At 39.5% G+C, this 20,994-nt stretch overlaps 1 protein-coding gene across 2 annotated transcripts in view; it reads left to right on the top strand.

Moving 5' to 3' along the window:
* The window catches only part of POLA1 (DNA polymerase alpha 1, catalytic subunit), a 198,880-nt gene that overhangs the window by 111,689 nt on the left and 66,197 nt on the right, over nucleotides 1–20,994 (top strand). For both annotated transcript variants that reach the window (XM_068687005.1, XM_068687014.1), the window contains exon 35: nucleotides 19,625–19,741. In XM_068687005.1, coding sequence (XP_068543106.1) covers nucleotides 19,625–19,741 — 117 coding nt within the window. The remainder of the gene's footprint in view (nucleotides 1–19,624; nucleotides 19,742–20,994) is intronic.

Here is a 20,994-nt window from a genome sequence, read left to right as displayed (position 1 = left end):
TCTTATATGAAGTATTTTCTTTTCAAAAAATACTAGTCTAGTATGTCTACCACAAACTCAAAGCAGTGACGCTATAGCAGCGTTTTTTTTTCTATCAGACAGTAAGCTCTCAAGAAGCTATAGTTAGAAAGCTCTCCTGGGCCATGCTAACTTCTGTATTGACCTTTTGACTTTATAGGCTCTGTAGGTGTCATTGGCAGGTAATCTTAAAAAAGAAGAAAGGAAAAAAAAAAAGGGATAGTGTATTTTTGAAGGATCATACTCTACCTGCTGATTTTGCACCGTTTGTCCTTCCTGAATGAGGTTTACTAAACACAATTTTTAGTAAATTCTGCCAATAGTTACATGCATATATTTGTAAAATAAATTCTATGCAATTACAATGTCTTATTTTACTTGCTGTGTTGGATCACCTTTGTATAAGCAACAGAAAAATTTCTTTCCAATTCTGAGATTTTTTTAGTTTGAGTTCAGTTTGAGTTTAGTTTGGTTTTGAGTTCTTTTTTGTTTGGTTGGTTTGGTTTGGTTTTTATACTTACCTAGGAGCTTTAGTAGCTTTAAATCCATCTGGTTACTTTAGTTAGGTAGAAGAAACCCCTGGATGTCACCTGGAGCAGCCGTTCCATTCAAAGCAGATCCAACCTTGATGTCAGATCAAGCTGCTTAGATCCAATAGATCAAATTTGAAATATCTTCAAAAAGGAGAGGTTCTACAACTTACTTGAGCAAAACTGCCATGGGTGCAGACAGGTCAATTTTGTGCGCCCTTTCTTCCTCTTCTTAACATGGCCCTGTTGTCCTGAGTAGCCGTGCAACCAGTTCCAGGTGGTCCTGGCCACCTCCTGTGATAAGGCTGTAGTACCAACTGGCTTCACATCAGTCCTTTTGAAAATACTTTTAATAATGTGTTTTATGCAATCTCTTTCTATCCATACTCACTGATGTAAGTTATTATATTTATGTATTTGTGTGGATGGTCTGGGAACTTTCAGTTTGAGGCTCAGCAAGAACAACCTCCAGTTGGTTGCACTGACATGGTTCTTAGTATTTTCTTTGCAACTGGTACTGTGGCTGCTATTATGTCCTAGAAAAAATAAAGACACCTTTCTGTTGTTGCACTCTGCAAGTCTTTGTCCCCTTTCTTTTTTCATACAAACCTCAAAGCAATTTTTAATAAAATTTGCCATGCATTACATTGGTGTAAGTTTTGAAAACTGTTTTAAAAAGCTTTGAAACATTGCCACATTTAGATGCCTGGCCTGCCATTTTGCATGTTGAATCTGTGTAAAGCTGACTTCTAGCTGAAAATTTAAGCTCAAATGGATTAGCATTCTTCAATATTAAGGAAAACCTTTCTGGCATCACTTGGGTATCCTGGTGGACACCATGTTGAACACGAGTCAGCAATGTGCCCTTGTTGCTAAGAAGGCCAGCAGTATTCTTGGCTTGGCTATCAAGTCAAGGTATTGCCAGCAGGTCAGGAGAGGCAGGTACACCTTCCCCTCTTCTCAGCATTGGTGAGACCACCAGTGGAGTGCTGGGTCCAGTTCTAGGCTCCCCCCTCCCAGTATGTGAAAGACCTGGAGCTACTGGAGACAGTCCAATGTAGGGCCATGAAGGTGATGAAGGAACTGGAGCACTTCTCCTGTGATGAGAGGCTGAGAGGGCTGGAACTGCTTGGCCTGGAGAAGAAGAGGCTCAGGGGGATCTCATCGATGTCTATAAAGACCTGAAGGGAGGGGGGAGGGTGCAAAGAAGGGGGAGCCAGGCTCTTTTCTGTGATGCCCAGTGCCAGGACAGGAGGCAACAGGCACAAAGTGGAGCCCAGGAGGCTCCCTCTGAGCAGCAGGCAGCACTGCTGTGCTGTGCGGGTGAGGAGCCCTGGCACAGGCTGCCCAGAGAGCTGTGGGAGCTCTTCCTTGGGGACACTCACTACCTGGACGTGGCTCTGGGTGTCCCTGCTTGGGCAGGGCTTGGAGTGGGGCACTTCCAGGGGTCCTTGCAAGCCTCAACCAAAACCAGGCAGGTCAGCCTAGATTCCTGTGTGTTTTCTGGTCTTCATAGCAAGTAGCAGTGACACCCACCTGAAAAAAAAAATACTGAAAGAAAACATTTTAAGCTGTTTTTCAAAAATTCGATCTCCCTCTGGCCTCTTTTAACACATTGGTTGGTCTGTGTCTGGAAAGTGTGTCATTTATGGAGATTGTCCCTCAAAAGATGTTTGCTGCTTCCATGGAGAATGATACAGCATTGGGTATGAGAGCCTACTGGAGAGCTCAGTCTCTCCTAAAGAAGCGGAGAACTTTGCAGTCTGACTGTAGTTGGAAGGGTAAATAAAGTCAAAGCTGAGGGGAAATGGAACAAGGGCTGTCTTTCTGAAAAGGACAGGCAGGTGTAAGAAAGTTTGACAGAGAGCTAAGAGGACTGCAGGAAAGAGTTGGGGGAAGGTGTTGGAAGTTATAAAAATGGATGGGTAGCTGAGGGGAGGCTAAAGAAGAAGCCTAACCATCCCAGAACACTTACCAAAGGGATTTTTGAGACTTTTGAGTGTCTTGCTCGATGCTCTGTTTAATTAAGTAAATAGGAAGAAAACAAAAACATTTAACATGGAGTTCAGTAAGGCAGTGTCTGCTGCTTTTTTTCTTAGAATAAGGTATGCTACAGGTGTATTTTAATTACTCCAAAGTGTTACCAAACCAGAAGTTGTGGTTGAAACATACATCTTGATATGTGAACCAGCCAAGTGAGCACCGGCAAACAACTACATTTATGCAGTGTTGTGGTCACCTGAAGAAGAACGGAAATGGGAAAATCCAGTGTGATTTAAATCAGCTTAATTGTAGACCACAAGCCTGAAAATGCTTTAATTATAATCAGTTGCTTATTGCATGATAGTGCAGTAACGCAGTGTTAGAGCTGTTCAGGTGACCTTGCAATACCTGAAATACAGCTGCTATGGCTTGTCTACGAAGAAGAACATGTTTCATCCTTGTTTGTCTTTTCTGTAGGTTGTCTTTTGCTGTCCCTATAGAAATCCATCAAAAATGCTGATTTTATAAACCTTTAAGAAAAAAAAAAATTAGCCTGTTCTTTTAACAATAGGTCCTTGCAAATGTTCAAGTTCATCAAGATTCCTTTTCAGAGCTCTAGGTTTTAGGAACAAGTTTCACGCCCTTGATCAGCAAATGAGTGTCTGTCCTAGGACATCACAGAGTTTTGCAGAACTAGGTAAGAAAGGAAATCGCTCGTTTAAAATATAAATGGAACAAGAGCTAGGTATCCTTTTTTTTTTTTTTTTTTTTTTTAAGTACCAATGGCTGTTTTAAAAGAAAAAAAAAAAAAAAAGAAAGCAATTATTAAGAAATTCTTTACTCAGAGGGTGGTGAGACATAGGAACAGGCTGCCCAGAGAAGCTGTGGATGCCCCATCCCTGGAGGTGCTCAAGGCCAGGCTGGATGGGGCTTTGGGCAATCTGGGCTGGTGGGAGGTGTCCCTGCCCATGGCAGAGGGGTTGGAAAAGGATGATCATTAAGGTCCCTTCCGACCCAAACCATTTTGCTATATGAAGTACAACTGAAAGGATGGGTATAGGTGAGCAAAGAGAACAGAATTGGCACAAGAGACTAGAACTGGAACTTGGTAGATGCACAGGAAAGTGAAAGCAAAGAAGCAAAATTGAGCAGGATTAGCTAAATTAGAATATTCAAACTGGGAATCCATCGGATAAGCTCCTGGTTGGGCAAGTAGGCTTGAAATAGTATGAAGATGTACAAAGATGAAGATAGGCCCCTGAAAGTTTGGACAGGAAAAGCAATTTTATTTGAGAGTGATTGATTTGATTAAAAAAAAAAAGTGTAAAATCTTAAGTTTTTGCTTGCCTCTGCTATTGACAAACACTGGGTAAAATGCGTGGCTTGCAGAGAAAGAGGAAATTCACTGTTATTATGGGTTATTCCCTGCAGTTTGAGAGCGAAATCTGTGCATTCCCTTAAGCCCTATTTTGAAGAACAATGGACAGAAAGATGAATGCTTAAAATAAAAAAAGGAAGAGAGGTCCAGATATGGCAGAGTTGGATACTTGAAAGTTGAGAAAATCCTGGATTTATTACTGCCTGCTGAAGTTTGGTCCAAATTGTTTGTGTCTGATGTTATCCCATTTTCTTCCTTCCACAGACAGCAGCCTGCAGGTTGGATAGTGCTCGTTCGGTGAGCCAGCAGCCTGTTCTGGTTTCTTGACATTATTTAGTGGGTGTCCTTTACCATACTGCATGCACTATCCACAACTTTGCCTAGAATTATTTATTTTTCTCAGGGGGTTTCTGTGGCACGCTTCACTGCAGTGTTGAGTGGCTCTTAACATCTTTCTAAGAGCCATGCAAAGTGAGGGGACAATTATTTTTATTTCTCAGAGAAACGAGGCATGGAGGAACGAACATCAAATGTATCCAGAACTTTGGGTGCCCAATCTGTGATGCAAAGGACTGGATTTTCAGAGTATGTATCACTGCCCAAAGCACAGCTTAAAGCACAGCTTTCAGCTTGCAGTTGGGCGTACTCAAACTTCAACAGGGTAGACCTTCAAATTTCAACAAAATCAGCCTCATTGCTCTGGTGACCATTGCTTAAGAGTCCTTCCAGTAAAGTTGAAGTGACTTGTCCACAGGGAGCTGACAAGGGGGAGGCAAGGAGAAGCTCTGTAGCAGGGGCAAAAGTACTTCTCAGCTCTCTGGGGCAGGATTTAGTTGCCTTTAGCTCTTCCTTTTCATTACTTCATTTTACTATATAGTCTCCAGTGGTTACAGCGTGCAGGGATACAGCAGTGGTCTTGTTCACTTTGCGAGCCCGTTTTATCCTACTGGCAGCCCAGTCCTTTAATGAGAACCGAAATAAAGACGTGGTCCTTAACTGTAAGTTGACACATGATTTGTATGTACAGGGAATTGAAATGAGGATTACACTGGCTTCTGATTGCACGCTTCTTGCAGCTTAATGTATTTTTCATGCACTCCCTGTATGCGAACACTCACCGTGTGTTCATTGCTGAAGGGTGCTACCGGATGTTAGAGGAGCGACGTGCATCCATCTGCTGACAGGATTCGGCCTGTGTAGAGATGTAACTTGTTTTTATTAATGGTATCATGAAAATTAAGCTCTCAGCCATTCAGCCGGTTCACTGTAGCATGACAAATGCTTCAGCACAGAACTCACGCATCAGTAACATATAGCAAATTTCTCTGCGAGTTTAATTAGTAACACGTACTATGCCGTTCCCAGCAATTTTTGTCTTAGGCAGAATTATTTCCATATTTGTAAGATTTCTGAAATACTTGGTTTTAATGTTGTTTCTTGTAGTCTTAATAAAAGCCTATACTGTAACAATAAGACTCTTAGAATTATAAAGAAAATAAATTTAAAAATCTCAGTTTATTAAATACATAATACTACTGATAGGCAAGTGTTTTAATAGAGTAAGTATTTTCTTAGAAACCGCCCGGTTTGGTCATTTTAAGAGTATTTTTTTCTTTCCAAGCAGTTGCTCCCTCTGCTTTTGGATTTTGCTCATGACTTGACTTCAGCTTCCATGGCTTGCTAATGCTGCCAGCGAGGGAAGCGGAGCACTCAGTAGTTTCCTTAATTATCTGCTCTTCAACAGCTGCTAATATTATTTAAGAAAAAAAAAAAAAAGCAAAAAGTGCCATCTCATCTCTGGGTCCGCTGCGGACAGGAGCCGCCAAGGCGACCGTAGCTCCCCTGCCTGCGCGGCGCTGCCTTCCTCCTCGCCTCTCTCTCACTTTCAGTTTTCAGTGTAATGAAGAGCAGGAGAACAATATTCTGTAATTAAGGATTCCATTAAGTTGAAGAAAAGAGCAAATGGAGTTGTTTGTTCTCCTAGCTGCAAAAATTTGTCTGGGGTGGGGGTTAGCGGTAGTAGCGTGGAAAGGGAGAGGTGGGTGGAGAGACTAAGTCAGGGCTGTTTGTTGAATATACTGTTAAGGACTGTTACCATCCTAATTAATCAAGTTAGAAATTACAGCTGTAGTCGGTTTCCCCCCAATTCTTGTTATCAATTTTCTTCTCTTTTGAGACAAAGCAAATATAAATTTTGTGTTCATTTGTCATTCGTTCTTTGACTTCAGCATCTCTGAAAATAACAATGTAGCACAAAAGACCAGTATTTACCTAGTTGTAATGTGGGTTGCCATGGTGTTTTGCAAATTATTGCAATTATGTTCACCATGCGAGTCGCCCTTGGTAACTGGCGAAAAAACTGATAATCCTGTTTTGAACAAAAGGTCAAATTGCTGAATAGAAAGTCTTGATTAACTAAAAGATGTACAAAGTGGAATTATTTCCTACCATTCAGAAATAGTTCTTGATCGGGTTTGGGGGAGGGGGTGAGTAAGTACATCTGATTACTGAAGTACAAAGCATTGAAAGGATGTTGTCTTGAGCCTTTCATGTAGTCTTAATGGTGGCTTTTTTGTCAAATTTACCCATTTGCGGCATTGAAAGAGGCAGCTGCATTTAAGCTTGAGAGATGGTGCTTTTTCAAGAGTTCAGTGCATGGAAAGTTCTCAGCAGTATCTGCAGTTTACTATTAGACCTTCGGCTATTAAAACTGATGTGCTGCATTTGAGCCCATAGCTCTCGGTGCTTGTAAAACCCTCTGACTGATGATCTAATAAAGTGCTCTTACCGGACAATCTCTGATCAGATACTTTAGAAAAAAATAAAAAAATAAAAAAAAAATAGAAAAATAACCGCAGCTCTGAAAAGGCTGGGGACAGAAACAAATGGCTCCACTGGAAAGTTTGCTTTTGCAGTCTGTGCTGGAGATATTAGTAAATATGACTTGATTTCCATTCTAAGTACTTTAAAGGTCCGCGGTATTGCTCCAGAAATCCTTTTTATTTACATGTCCAGAAGTAAAAATTAATCGGAGATGATGAAAAATGTTCATAGCCTTAACAATTATATACAAAGAGATACAACATTCTTCTTCTTGTCGTACTCAAAGCCCTGCGATGGATTTCCTGCACTTTATTGCTGTGAATTTCCTCTCCTCTTTCCTAATTTTTTCCTGTTTGGGGGGGTGGATGGACTGGGAGAAGAGATGAAGAGGAGTAAGGGTTTTTCATTTTTAATTATTTGGCTTTTTGTTTTTTAAATAGCTACCTGGAAATTAATTCTTAAAACTTTGGAGAGCCTGTGTGAGAGCAGCATGAAAGCAAAGTAAACCTGAGCAAGTTTGTGGGTTTCCATTCTGCATCACCTAGCAACCCCCCGGCTCAGCCAGTTCCCTTGTCTGCCCTCAGTCCTGTTTGCAGACCATTCAAACTGCTCGTCGAAACCATGAAAGATATTCAGTTTCATTAGTGCCATTCTCAAGGAGAAAATAATTAAACTTAAATGAACAAACATTGCTTAGCGATGCTTTAAACTTCCCTAGTTTAAGGTGACCAGGCTGTTGAGACCATTTTCTCTATCATTACCTCCTATTCTGTTCTCAACTCATTTATGTATGTCAGCTCATTATTATTTTTAAAGTTTTCACAACTGTATTAACTCTTTCAGTATTCCAGAGGTGTTCAAACCAGGTTGCGAAGGTAAATGTTCCACATAAAGTCTTTTTATGTACGTGAAATGTATAGTAGAGTCAACACATCTTCCTGTTATTGCTGCGTACAAGGGTACATGGTTAAAGTCAGATATTCCTTGCATATGATCTGTGTTCTGTCTGGCATCAGTGAACTTCCTGCAAAATGGTTCTGTAATGGGGGAGAATTTCAAAGACAGCATGCATCTTTGCGGGGAGAGGGTAAAATAGTGGATGATGGAGGGGGAGTTGAGTGTTTGCAGCTTTCTGCCTGAAGTAGAGGCACGGATCCGAAGAAATCTTGAGTTCTTACTGTTTGTGTTTTGCTAGATACTTCAGCAAGCAGTACGTGGATGGACTGTATGAGCTCTTTGTGCTTTGTTGACAGTTGACAGACAAAGCTAAATTATTTCTGAAGCAAGGTACTGTACTTAGTTGTGACCTGTTACAGCCGAAGAATGTAGCTTGCTTTGACTTGTGTGAATAGGGAGAATATTTTACAGAATAGACTTGAATATCCTTGTAGTGGTTTTAGACGTCCATGCAGAAGTATGTAAGACATCTTTCGCTGATCCTTTTTTCAAAGTAATTTTCCATGTAGTCATTTGAAGTATGCCATCTAACCATTGCTTTCTTGAAATCTAATTTAGCTGTTTTCATATTTTCTTAAGTAAAATAAAATAACTGGTAGATGCTGTTTTACTTTGAGGGTGGTGTGTCAGACTATGAGCACTTGTGCTCTACTTCACAATGTTTTGGGTGCGTATTTTGGTGCCCAGAACCTTATTTTCCTGAAGATAAACAAGACCGAGGTATTGGCTTTGATGTGAAGTAAAGCAGAACATAGTTGCTAATTCAGTGTATAACGTACAACTGTTAAGGCTGGAATTCGTCTGCTTGTGGTGCTATTACATGTGTTTAAATGAGGGCCACTGTTTGCATCTAACCTATCATAAGGGTTTGGAGTGCTCCATTATCTTTTCAGCAGGCTGATGACAGAGCCAGGTCTTTGCACAAATGAGATCAATAAGTTTCAAATAACTTGTATGAAATGACATATGACTGTACATTTGAAGATGTCTTATTAAAAATTGATTTTTTTTAAAGCAACATGTAAAACTCTTGCATTGACCTACAAGATATTTTTCACTTCTGTCTTGGTTGATAATTTTGTTTAAAGCATTTTTTTACGTTAGTTTGAGCATTTGGGTTCTTCTTTGGGTGGTAGGGTGCATTTCTTGCTTGTTCCATTATCTCCTACTTTGATATTTTTTCTGAGACTAATGATCAGACCGGTACGACAGGTACTGCTGAGAGTAATATTATCTAGAGGTTAATGAAGTTTTCTTTCAGTCTTGGGGGTTTTCATTCAGTGTGTTGTTTTTTTTTTGTTTTTTTTTTTTTCAGTTTTGGATCTGAAAGCAATTCAAGTTCTATTATATTGGAATATCTAAATCACAAAATACCATTACTGGAAGTCTACAAACTTTCAGTAGTGTAGCAATAGGCATATGATTGTTTGTGGCTGGCTTTGTGTCACAAGAGCAATACCTTACCGATAGTTTCTTGCAGTAACCGGTTTCTAAAAGGGTGGGTACTATATGTGAGCAGTGAATAAACGTCTAGAAAGTATTCTTATGAGACAGAATTTTGTTGTAGGTTAAATCCTCTGAATTTACATCAAATTTCTACAAAGGCAACTAGGCTTGGGTCTTTTCTTTGGGTGCTTTGGATCTGAGCAGTTCGGTGTGAAAGGTAGGTACGTTCGTAAAGGCTGCCAGGAACCCACATCACTGCCTCTGTCATTCTAATGTCATCAGCTTTTTCAGGACAGAAGGACACTTCATGTTTTCCTGAGAAACTATTTCCTCTCTCCTGCTTTGTTTAAGGTCGCAAGTTAGTGAAGCCACGTTAATTGCAGTTTGACTGGTTGCTCTGGGCTGTCACATCTGGCCTTTGAAGGGTATGGATCCCCTTGACTCCAGTTGCCTTTCAGTCAGTTTGGGCTGGCAGCTTTCCAGTGGGGAGCTGAGGTGACAAGTGTGAGTGTCTCTGAGATCAGGAGGGTTCAGTAGATATTAGTTTGGAGAGGGTATCCTTCGCTCTTAGCGGCAGTACAGTCTCATTGGGGGATAAGGTGATCATTTGCCTTCCACTAGGAAGTTGTTGGCTAACGTGCTTCAATTTGATAACATCCTTTAACTGGTTCCTGTGATAATAATACTGGATATAACCAGCCATCTCCATGGTCTGTACTGCTTTCAAGTAGTACACTTTGAAAAGCAATTCATATCTCCTTGTTACTATTCTTTCATTTAAGAGACAGTTGTGTATTTTTCCTCAAAGATCGCTTCTATCCATTAATCAGCCTGGCTACTGCTTTCTCAGGCAAATGGTGAATTCAAGAGGAGCAGAATGAACCATCCAGGAAAGGCATTTCCTTTCTTTATGAGAGGTTTTTTTTATCCACTCCATCCCACAGCTGAATTCAGATCAGTTATATAGGCCAAAACTCAAGAAGCTCTGAAAATGAGGAAGTGCTTTGAAAAGAAATTGAAATCATATCTTCAACGTCCATTGAAGTGAGGCAGCATGAAATGGAGTGTGAAAAGCTGTGGTCCCTGTTTACTTTTTTCCTAAATTGGATGATCAGGTAGCATCAGACTCTAAAACTACTCATAGTGGGAAATGTAACCTATTTTTTCTGGATGAGGAACTAGGTACGATATATAATGTATAGGGGAAAAAAAAGTGAAGTCAGCAGACAGGAGTGAGTTGGCTTGAAAAAAAAAACTAATCTCCTTATATTTGCTTGTGATGCAGATAGTCATATACCACACTGGATCTTTGACAAGGTCTCTTAATGGACTATGACTAGTTTCATATATAAATTTCAGGAACAAATTTCAGTCATTGAGAAACTAAAACTATTTGCATTGCTGCTTGGAATTGAAAGCCAAATGTCCACAATACGTAACAGAACACCAGAGAACACTGAATAAGCGTTCCCTGGGTAAAGTATTTAAACTACAGGATGAATTCATAAAGGAAATGATGCAAATCTAAGCAGATGCTGCAACATCTTTCCTTTCAGCTAGGACAAGTTTGGCGCTATGTTTAACGTGGTACCTATCCCCATGAAAAGACAAAAGCTCTAGCCAGCCAGCATCAATATAAACTCTTGACCCAGCTCCTTCTATAAAATAATCTTTGAAGACTGTGAAAATATCAAGTGAATTTATTATTGGAAGATGATTAAATGTTACAGTGAGGACAGCAGTATAAAGCCTTCAGACAAAGTATATGAAGCAGGCAGGTGTCAGGGTAGCACAGGGAGTTTAAAAATAAATCAACAAAGATCATCCTTTGTTTTTGTAGATTTGACTGTAAATATGCTAGATATATTAGTTTTAAGAGATTTTTGACGTAAGTAAAAGATTCAGTTATGTCTAGCAGTTCAAGAGAACTTGCTTTTACATCTTGAAATTCTAGGATGAAATTCAGACAAAATTCTTCGCTAGTAAGGGATCTCTTGAACCTGACGTTAGGGCTTCTGATTTTCTACAATTTGATCTCTGTGGTGAGGAAGTTTTTACGTACTAAAGTCAGGGAAAAAACTTTTCTAGTAATTTCTTGCTAAAGGTTTGTCAAAGTTAAGCCTTGTGAAACGGGAAAAGAAACTTAGAATGATTAGTGTATTAATAACAATGTCTATCCATATACTACTTCGAGATCTAAATATGTCTAAACCTATGTGGGAAGAAGCTTTATAGACCCTGCAGATTTCCTTCAAAAATAGAAATGGTCACAGTCTCACAGATACTGTTTTTTTATTAGTTCTTGGAGTTTGGTATGCTGGAGGAATATCAAGTTTCCTCTCCTACTTTGAAGGATGCTGAAAAAGGTGCAGACCCAGAGTTCTGCATCACCAGTTGGTTCCAACTCCATCTGGTTTTTAGGGCTGGTTTGTATGACTCTTGTCAGTAGGGTATGCTTTCCTATTATCAAGGAGATCATTGATAGCAGAAATGTCAAAATAGGTACGATCTTCCACCTGGGAAGGTGCAGGCCCGCTTTCTATTTGTATCGCTAACTTCTGGAGAGCTAAAAAGTCCCTTTCCTAAAGGAAGAATTTGGCTGTTGCATGTTCTTATAAAGGCTTCTATTCTGATGGCAGTCGTTTTGCAAAGGGGTGAGGAAGTAAAAGAAGCCTGATGGCTGGTTTTCCAAATATGATGCTCTTCTGAGGTAGGATATTCTTTTTCCCTTAAATTTCTTTCTGATGAGATTACCTCCAAATGACACCTTACCTTTATAATGAATTTCCTTCTTTTTTCTTTTACCTGCACAGAATGGTGCCCAAGAGGCTGCTTTTTAGTCATCATAGTGTGTTGCTTTCATGTGTTGTTGCAGTCCTTTATAAGTTCAGGTAATTTAGTCTCAGAGTTGTATGCATCAGTAGCTACAGCTTCCGAAGGAATGGCCATCTCTTCTCAGGCTGTCTAGGAGATGCATAGACCAGACTGGGTAAGATGTTTTACCATACCACACCACCTGTATGGAGCCCTCCTGATCAAGCTGGACCCCACTGAGTCCATTTTGCTAGTTTCACAGCTAAATGACTCCGTCCATAAGACTGATGAAACAACTATCTGGTGCATCTTTTCACTTGCTCTGGAAAGACAATGGGAATGAAGAAGCTAGCTGGGCAAGAGAGAGTATACGAAACAGGCAGATGTCAGGGTAGCACTTTGCTTTTTCTGTAGAGGAGAGCAGTATGATTCTTGTTATGCCAATCCTAATCTTTCATCATTGAGTCTCCTATCTTGAAAAGAGATCCAATAAGTCTATGCCTATCTTGTGTCTGGCAGCAATAGAATTGGTTTCTCTATTAGAGAGGTCTTCTGAGGTTTTTGGCAGTTATACTTCCCCTTAAAAACTGCAGCGTTCCCTTAGGAACCTGAGTTATGCTGAGCTTCAGCTCACTAAGTAGGTATAGTTTCCCATGTGAAACCTTGTTTATTATTTCTAATACCATCCCTGAGCTGAGGGCTTTCATTTGGGGGTTGTTGCAGGTAAGTGTCACTCTAGTCTGTATGGTCTATGGAAATCCCAGAGCGTGACACCAGGTCCTCACACTGTTGTTCAGTTTTTTGTTGCTGCTGAGATCTCACCAACACTATGCAAGTGCATCGGATTGATTCAGTGTTAGTACTGGAGTATTTATTCTGAACAGGCAAGAAAGCAGCTTGGAAGTTGAAATTACTTTAATTGGGTTTCTGGAACTCAGAAACAGTTCAGAAAAACTTCCCTGACTTTACAGCAGCAGTTCATCTTTAACTGGATATTGATTCCACCTGTGGTGTTTCAAGTGTAAATTGTGATGCAGTTCTTAAAAGATGTAGCTACTATTAATAGCTGAAACTTGTGCCAAAGAATGTGCAAACCAAGGTTTTGGCTCAAGCTCTAATTCCTGAGATGCTGTGTGCTACTAAAGAGCGTTTGTCTGTCTGTTCCCCGAAATGTTCGGATATTTATAGAAGACGCAGACAGGTGGAACATGGAGAACCTACTTGAGATGTATTCAGGTTATGGCAAGGGGAACTGATAACTTTAGTGTCACTGAGTCAAGTCCGCTTTTGTGGTGAGAAACTTCGTATAAAGTGTTTCATAAAGTCATCGATCTCTTAACAGTGCATGGGGGTAACAGTTTTGATAGTTTAGGCAGTAGAAAAATCCTGGGGGAACTTTGTTCTTCCAGGGAACCACTGAAAGACAACTGGTTCCTTGTCCACCCAGAGAATCAAATAGCCACTTCAACCAGATTTACGCTCTTGGGTGAATGTACATGAGGGTAAATCATAATAACAGCAGAAAAATGGAGTTTGAACCTTCTCATCTTGGAATTAGTGGAAACAAAATGCTTTTGTAGGAGTAGTTCAAAACCAGAGGGCAGTTTGAAGGCAAAGTGGCTTGATTAGTAACTCAGAGTGACACTCAAATAAGAAATTTCTCATTGTGTTGTCTAATATTCTGCCTTCTAGACGCTCGTTTGCTGATCAGCAAGCTTGTGCTGGTTGAATAGGAAAGCTGGTCCAGGTAGTCTTCCCACGCTTCCTTTCTGGGTTGGCTTGATAAGATAAGGTGGTGAGTCCAGCTTTGCAGTGAGGAAGCTGCTGTGGATTTGGGGTCTAGTTTTCTCCAGCTTGGATATGTTAGCCATCTGGAGATTGGACATCATGCACCAAGATCCCATTTTCAAAAACCCACATTAAAACTGTCTTCAATGGAGACTGTAGAGAAGCAATCGCTAATTACATTTTAAATTCAATTCCAAAGTGACTGATAGTGACCTGAATAATTTTCAGTGCTTGCAGCTTTCTCCTTTATACTACTGCATTTTTTCATTCGGTGTGAATTTAAAGCATCTTGGCCCCTGAGCATCCAGAGTAACGAAAGGCAGGAACACATACACAGAGCTGAAGTGCTGTAGGGAAGCAAATCCAGTCCTCTACTGTAGCAGGCAACCAAGCTACATTGTGAAATGCAATTTGTAAGAACTATTAAGATAAAGCTCAGTAAATGTGTGTTGTTGACTCCTTCAACTTCTGTTTGAAAGGCTGTTCCAAAACCACTTGCCTCTGTATTTTGGGGTAATATTTATAATACTTGTTGATCAGTAGAATGAGAGAGGCTAATTCTCAAGAACAGACTTACAAAGAAAGAAAATTACTTTTGACTTGCAAATTTCTCCCCATTAGCTACAGTTTGTGGACATAGTACTCTTCAGGGATTTTCTTTTATAATGTGCATTTACTTCAGTTGTTTTTTTTTCCAGACTTTTTTTTTTTTTATATTTTAAAATGAGCTAAGCGTTTATAGACAGAATGTTTGGAAATGGTAGTTGCTTTTTTTTTTTTTTTTTTTTATCAACTTGCATTTTATTTCCCACAATGTTGCAGATACCAAGTAGAACAAAACTGAAGGTTTTCTATTATGATTTTGTTTGATCTATTGCAAATTAATTTACAGACTTAGCGATAGCTGCTGGGAAATGAGGGATTGGTTTTGTTTGGTCAGCGAAGATGATAGGCATGGATCAAATAAGGGTTAACAATAATGCACTTGAACAAATTGAATCAGAACATAATGCATGTATTGAACTTGATTGCAACATGCATGTCCATGGAAAAGTTTATTGTTTGAAACAAATCAAGGCTATGGCTTAATTATCAAAGCAAAACAAGAGACATAAAGAGCTACATGTTTCTGATACTGCTTTTTTCAAAAATAGCTCCCTTCACACAGTTATCTACATGTTTAATTTCCATGCATAATAGCAACAGTTATTGTTGTCATTTGTTAAGAGAGATTAACAGATAGTAAGTACAAACAAACGCAAATAAGTCCTGAATAGAGAGGTGACAAAGAAAAAAAGACCTCTTTAATGTTAATTATAACTGGTAGGAAGTCTAGACAAATTACATTAACTGTTTTCTCCATGAGTTGAGGGGACATTTAGTTAGTATCTATGTAATGGATATTGTTACACCTTCATTTTTGTGGACAACAACTTAGATCTATGTTTTTTTAATATAGTTTATTGAGAAATGTACTTTTCAGTGAAAGTTGTTTTTATCATTAGTCCTTAGTAGTTAAAAACAAGTACAAGTTGTTGAACCTGAATGCTTATTTTTATCTCAAGCTATTGTTTTTAGTTGAAGATTTCTTCAGTCTTGTTTCACCTTCTGTATTTTGTGACCAACAACGTTCCCGCTGTTTTCTTGCACAGCGACTGCATTAGACTGAAGCAATTGCATAAAGAAACTTGCTTCAAATGTTATTATTTAATAGTAGTTTGGGTGGACCACCTCTCTGTTCCCTTTTAAGATAATTGAAGCTGTACCTTGCAACTGGTGTAGTCCTTTGATTCTTATCATTAGCTAAAAATGCCAATAGGTGGCAGAAAATGCACTGTTACTTTTATCAAGCAGTATTTCGCCGTTGCCTATTTCTGAGTATTCTGCTCAGCCGAAGTTGGGATGCTGCTCCCATCCCAGGCTTTGCTTTTTCAGTTGCACTTGCGTTCCCTAACTAATACCTTACGATCGGCAGTTTTCGTGCTTTGTTTTCCTAGTATACTAAATTGTTTGAAGTTCAAATGTAGTCATTAAATATGTTTTGAAACATGAATATTCTCTTTCTGTGTGCACAGAAGCTTTTCATAGTTACAGCTGAAACATGTGCAGAAACAGGAGGGTTGGGGACTGGGACAGGACACCCTCTGCACCTCCTCCTGCCTGGCTGTGTATTTTAAGACCCTCTTTGTGTCACACGGCTGCTAGATGTTTCACAGGAAGGTATAGATAACACATAATAAGCAAATATGGCACAAATGGCTGTCCATGCAGAGCATGTCCTTAGTCTCTTCTTAACAGAAGATATGTGACTTTTTTTTTTCCCCAATGTTTTTGTTTTCCTCACAGTGGCACTAATGATATTCTTAGTACTCGCATGAGTGAGCGTGTGAAGTTTTCAAGTCCTTTCCTTCACTAACTTTTCATGGCAATAAATTAGTCTATGTCTGTTAAAATAAAATTATTAAGAAAATGTGAGGCAACTAATCAACACCTTCATTTTATAGAAATAAATCTTAAGTCCATGTGCAAAACTAAAGCTAAGTACTAGCTTTGTGACTTCAGGCTCATTTTTATGTCCACTGTCTCCAAAAGACCTTGAGTCAGAGCCTGAATTAGGACTTCCATGGTGAAACATCAGCTGAAGTCAGTCTTAGTGAACAGTGTCTGTCTTTCTAATGTCACTTGTGAGATACTTGCCATAAATAATTTGTCAGAGACAAGGAGAATTCTACTAGGACTGCTAGGACAACAGTTGTGCAGCAGACCAAAATTAAATTAATAGAAGGTTTCTGAATTCTTGAAAATTTTTCACCTTGCAGTATTAAATATGTAATGATTTAGGTTGTTAATCTGCATAACAATAAAACCCAAACATAGTGGTCAGTTATGGTGATCATACTTTTTCCAGAAAGCTTGCTCTGACATGGACTGTACATTTATTTTATTAAGAGAACCCTAGATAATAGTTTGGCTCATCCCAAAATGTTAGGTGAACTGCTTTTTGGAGATGCTTTTTCAACATTTTTCAACATTTACTGTGAACAGATCATAGGGTGGGTAGTTTAGACTGAGTATCAGGCTTCTAGGTACCTGAAGATGGGTGCAACGAACCCTAACTGCATATATACCGGCCTGTTTCTGACTCTTTGCAACTCTTTATTCTTTAGAGCTGTTTTGTGTACTTCCATTTCTGCATTATGGACTTGAGCACACATCTTAGGTAGTGCCATATACCTTGCTGTTGGCAGAAAGTTCACAAAGTTACTCTAGTCTGCCCGCAAGGACAGAAAAGCTCCTTTGTGCAAGAGCAGCAGGAAGTGTTTTGAAGCGCATGGCACCAAGTGTTGAGGATATGAGATGGCTGGAGAAATGGTGAAATAATTTATGTTTTAATTGGAAAGAAAAGGCAAAGCTGACAAACACAAAAGGAGATGTTATTTAGGTTATCTGATTGCTTAGAGAACAAGCCGCAAAACCAACCAAAAAAAAAAAAAAATCTCTGTATACTCCAGGAAATGATAGGAAAGACTTTGTCAAAAATTGAAAAATAAAAATCAGCTTTTAAGAGAAGTAATAGTGAAGTCCCATTTTAAGAGCATTCTGTAAAATGGAAAACCAAAGTTTGTGTATTCTTCCCCATAAGTTCCAAAGCATTATAAATAAAGGAACTCAAATATCTAACTTCAAACTAACATCCTGACATAACTGTATTAAATCTGGACACCGGGTTGATTACTGAGGCCCAAAATAAAGGTTCAGTTTGGTTCTTGGCAGAGAGGAAAGAAAACTTAAGTCACATCTAATGAACAAATTTGCTTTGCCAGCAAGCCCGAATCTCCAGCAGCTGAAAGGCAGCAGGGTTGTGTAGCTGCAGGCTTGCCTTGCTGCCTGCCCAGTGAAGGTGGCTGTAGTGCTCTGAGGGAGGCTGTGGAAACTGAAAGGGTGGGAAACGTGACAGAAACCGGAAACCTCAGCTGCCATCATGAAGATCGGGTGGAAGTCATTGCCAGGGTATAATGATACAGCTTGTTGCAGAGCCAGTGAGCAGGGAAGCAAGCAGTTTTTTGAGTTGTCCTTCCTTTGGAAGATTTCTATCAAATACCTGGAATCACGGTGTGTAGATTTCACTTCTTTGCACTAGCAACAAAAGCAAAAGTTTGGAAATGCAGGCAAAAAATAGACTATTCAACTGCAGAACTATCCCATAATCTGAAATACGGAGCTCAGTAATGCTGAGCCACTCAGGGTTAGTAACAGCAGGGACTCTTTGAGAGGAGTCGGAGAAAGACCTTCAAGATACTAAGTTGACTTGTTAGATAACAACGGAAGATGAAATCCTCTGTCAACATCAAGAGATGCAGATGCTAAAAACCCAATCTTAATTTTGCATACCATGTGTGTCTTGACTATTACAACCTAAGAATGAAATTGTAATCTTTCGATAATAATAAATGTCTTTCTGGCAATGACTGCTCGGTGCTCAAATGTTCACCAGTGCTCCAGGCAACAGAACTAGAGTAAAGAAAGGAGCATAAAATAAGGTGGTATGTACCATCTTCTTTCCGTATCAATTCATGCTCTTCTGGCATCCCGAACACAGTGTGCAGTGCTGGTTTCATCTCCCTCCCCATTTGTCCCATTTTCCCCCACTCCCTTGTTCTAAAAAAAAAGCTGGAAGAGATTTAGAGAAGGGCAACAAAGATGTGGAGTGGTTTCCATGCAAGGAGCAACTAAATAAATTAGGACTGTGGTTTGGAAAAGAGTTTGATTGCCGGTGATGTGATGGAGGTCTGTAAAATCATGAGTGGCATGGAAAAGGTGAATGCAGAATGATTATTCCTACTCTCTCCTGATACAAGAACTAGAAGGCATTAGAAAATCTTTTTTTGGCGTGTTCAAGGGAAATAAGACACTTTTTTGTACAGCGTACAGTTGCTCTGCAGGATGTTGTAGATGCTAAAAGTTTACATTGGTTCAAAGAGCACTTGAAATTTGGTGGGTTGGGAGTGGTAATGCATCCAGCACCACCGAATATATAGGGACACGGGGATTCGGGAGGTCCTTGAGCCATTCCCAAAAGTTGGGAGAATCTTCTGGAAAAAACGTGCTTTGTGCTTGTTCTTATGCTGTTCCCTCGGCATCTGCTGTTGGTGGGTTTTAGAGACAAGGTATGGCGCTGGTTTAACCTGTGGTTGGACCTGATGCAGAAGGTGTTCTTGGGTACTTACTGATCACAGAAATGTTTGTTCTTCCGTACTTGTAGGAGAGGCCTTTTGTGTTGTTCCCTTGAGCTGACATAGATCAAGCAGGCTCATGTTTTATATCATTTTAAGGCAGCAAAAGTTTAGTTTTCGTTGAAGTCTCAATAGCTTCCTATTGGAGGAAAGAAGGAAGGGAGGCAGGAAGGAAGGCTGGTTGGCTGACTGGCTTCTGGTTGTCATCAATAAGCCTAAAAATTAAAACTCTTTTACTCTTCAGAAGAGCAAGCAAGGAAATTTAAAATTTAAACTGGGGTGTCTTGCTGTCTGGTCTGCATAGTTGTGTAGAATAATTCTGTTACATGGTGATACTGTCTGAACTGGAGAACAACAAAGGTTTCATTTCAAGGAAAGGATGACTGAAGTGTGCAGAATGTGGGATTTGAAGCAAGAGGAATTTAATTTAGTTCTTCACCATTGATAGTATTACCTTCAACAAGATCTTCATCTCTTTATATATGTTTTTTGGATCTCAGGGTCATATGAGCTTCATGGAAGACTTTAAATTGTTTTGTTTGTTGTTTTTTTTTCACTCTTCCTTGACTATGAATCATTATTTGGATGGAGTAAAAAGAAACTGCAACTTGGATTTATACTCAAAATGTCTTCTACATTTTCTCTTTTTGTAGGGTTGGCTAATATGTGAGGAACCAACTTGCCAGAATCGAACCCGACGAGTTCCCCTCAGTTTTTCACGGAGTGGTCCTGTATGCCCGGCCTGTAGGAAGGCTATCCTGAGACCAGAGGTAAGTGTTTTAGGACAACACTTTGACAACAATTGAGCAGGATTCTCAGGAAGCTTACTTGCCCCTCAACTCTACCTTTCAATGGTAAAAGAACAAAGCAGGAGTTTCTAATTAAGTGACTAGTTTAAAGGAGACTGTGATATGCTTGTCCTGCTCCACATTCAAGCTGTGGCCTCATTGCTGTGAAGAGAGCATGCCATGCAGCTGCTGTGTTTGGAAAATTTCCAGCTGATGAGCATTTGGTCAGCAAGCTAGGATTTGTTGGAATGTTTCTGCCAGAATACAGGTAAATTAAAATAAACAAAACCAACCTTCTGAAACAAAACCGACTGCCTACTTTCCTGCTGACTGGTTCTCCTCTGACCGGATGCTTATCACTAAAGTGCTAAGGAGCTAAGTGGGCTTTCATACCGTCTTTTGGGGCTACTGATACCATCTTTTGGAGCTACTGTAAAGTGATGAGTATTTTCAGGAGGTGAGAAGTTTTGGGTTCTGCACCTCCAGATTTGGCTTAGTGCCTTAAATACATAGAAGTTTTTAAACCTCACATTGAGCTGTATGCTCTAGTTGTTCATAGTTTATGACTGCATGCTTCACCCTAGATAATCCTGAAATTAAAGGAAGCCATATTGCAAAATTCTGGCAAAGTACTTCCATTCCTTTGTTCAGGAAAAGGAGTACAAAACAAGTTTAACATTTAGAAGTCTTGACATTTTCCAGAGTTTGCATATAAGAACCAAAGTTAGAGAGAAAAAAATCATAATGAAAACAGGGAATCTTTGACTGGTATTCATTTCAGGTTGTAATAGTCCTTAAATTATCCATGCTTATGTAAAACTTAGAAAAATCAAGGGTTTGAGATAAGGGGGTCAATGCTCTCAAGAAGACAGTGTTGTGTTTACCACATGAGATTTTTTTGGTCCTTTTTATTTGGCACTTAAGATGTAAAGAGTCACAAAAGATAGGTGTTAATAAAGATCAAGGGGCTGAGACAGTATTGTCACAGATTGATCAAAAGATAGTGATTTTTTGCTTTAGTGATGAATTGATGTTGAAGAATATAAGATCAGATAGAAAGTGGCTAAGAATGAATGGAAGTTCCCAGTCTCCTCACACGGGAACCATAAAGAGATATAACATGAGAAAAGACAAAAAGCAAATCTGACAGAGAAGAAACCTTTCACATGTGCTGTTAAACTAGAGTTCACTGTTTTAAGAAATCTAAAGCCAGAAGCAGCAGAAAAGCAGACACT

This window comes from Anas acuta, chromosome 1, assembly GCF_963932015.1.
Source record: "Anas acuta chromosome 1, bAnaAcu1.1, whole genome shotgun sequence".
Taxonomy (NCBI): Eukaryota; Metazoa; Chordata; class Aves; order Anseriformes; family Anatidae; genus Anas; species Anas acuta.
Note: the sequence above shows the minus strand (reverse complement) of the source record. Positions and strands in the feature narration are given on the sequence as shown.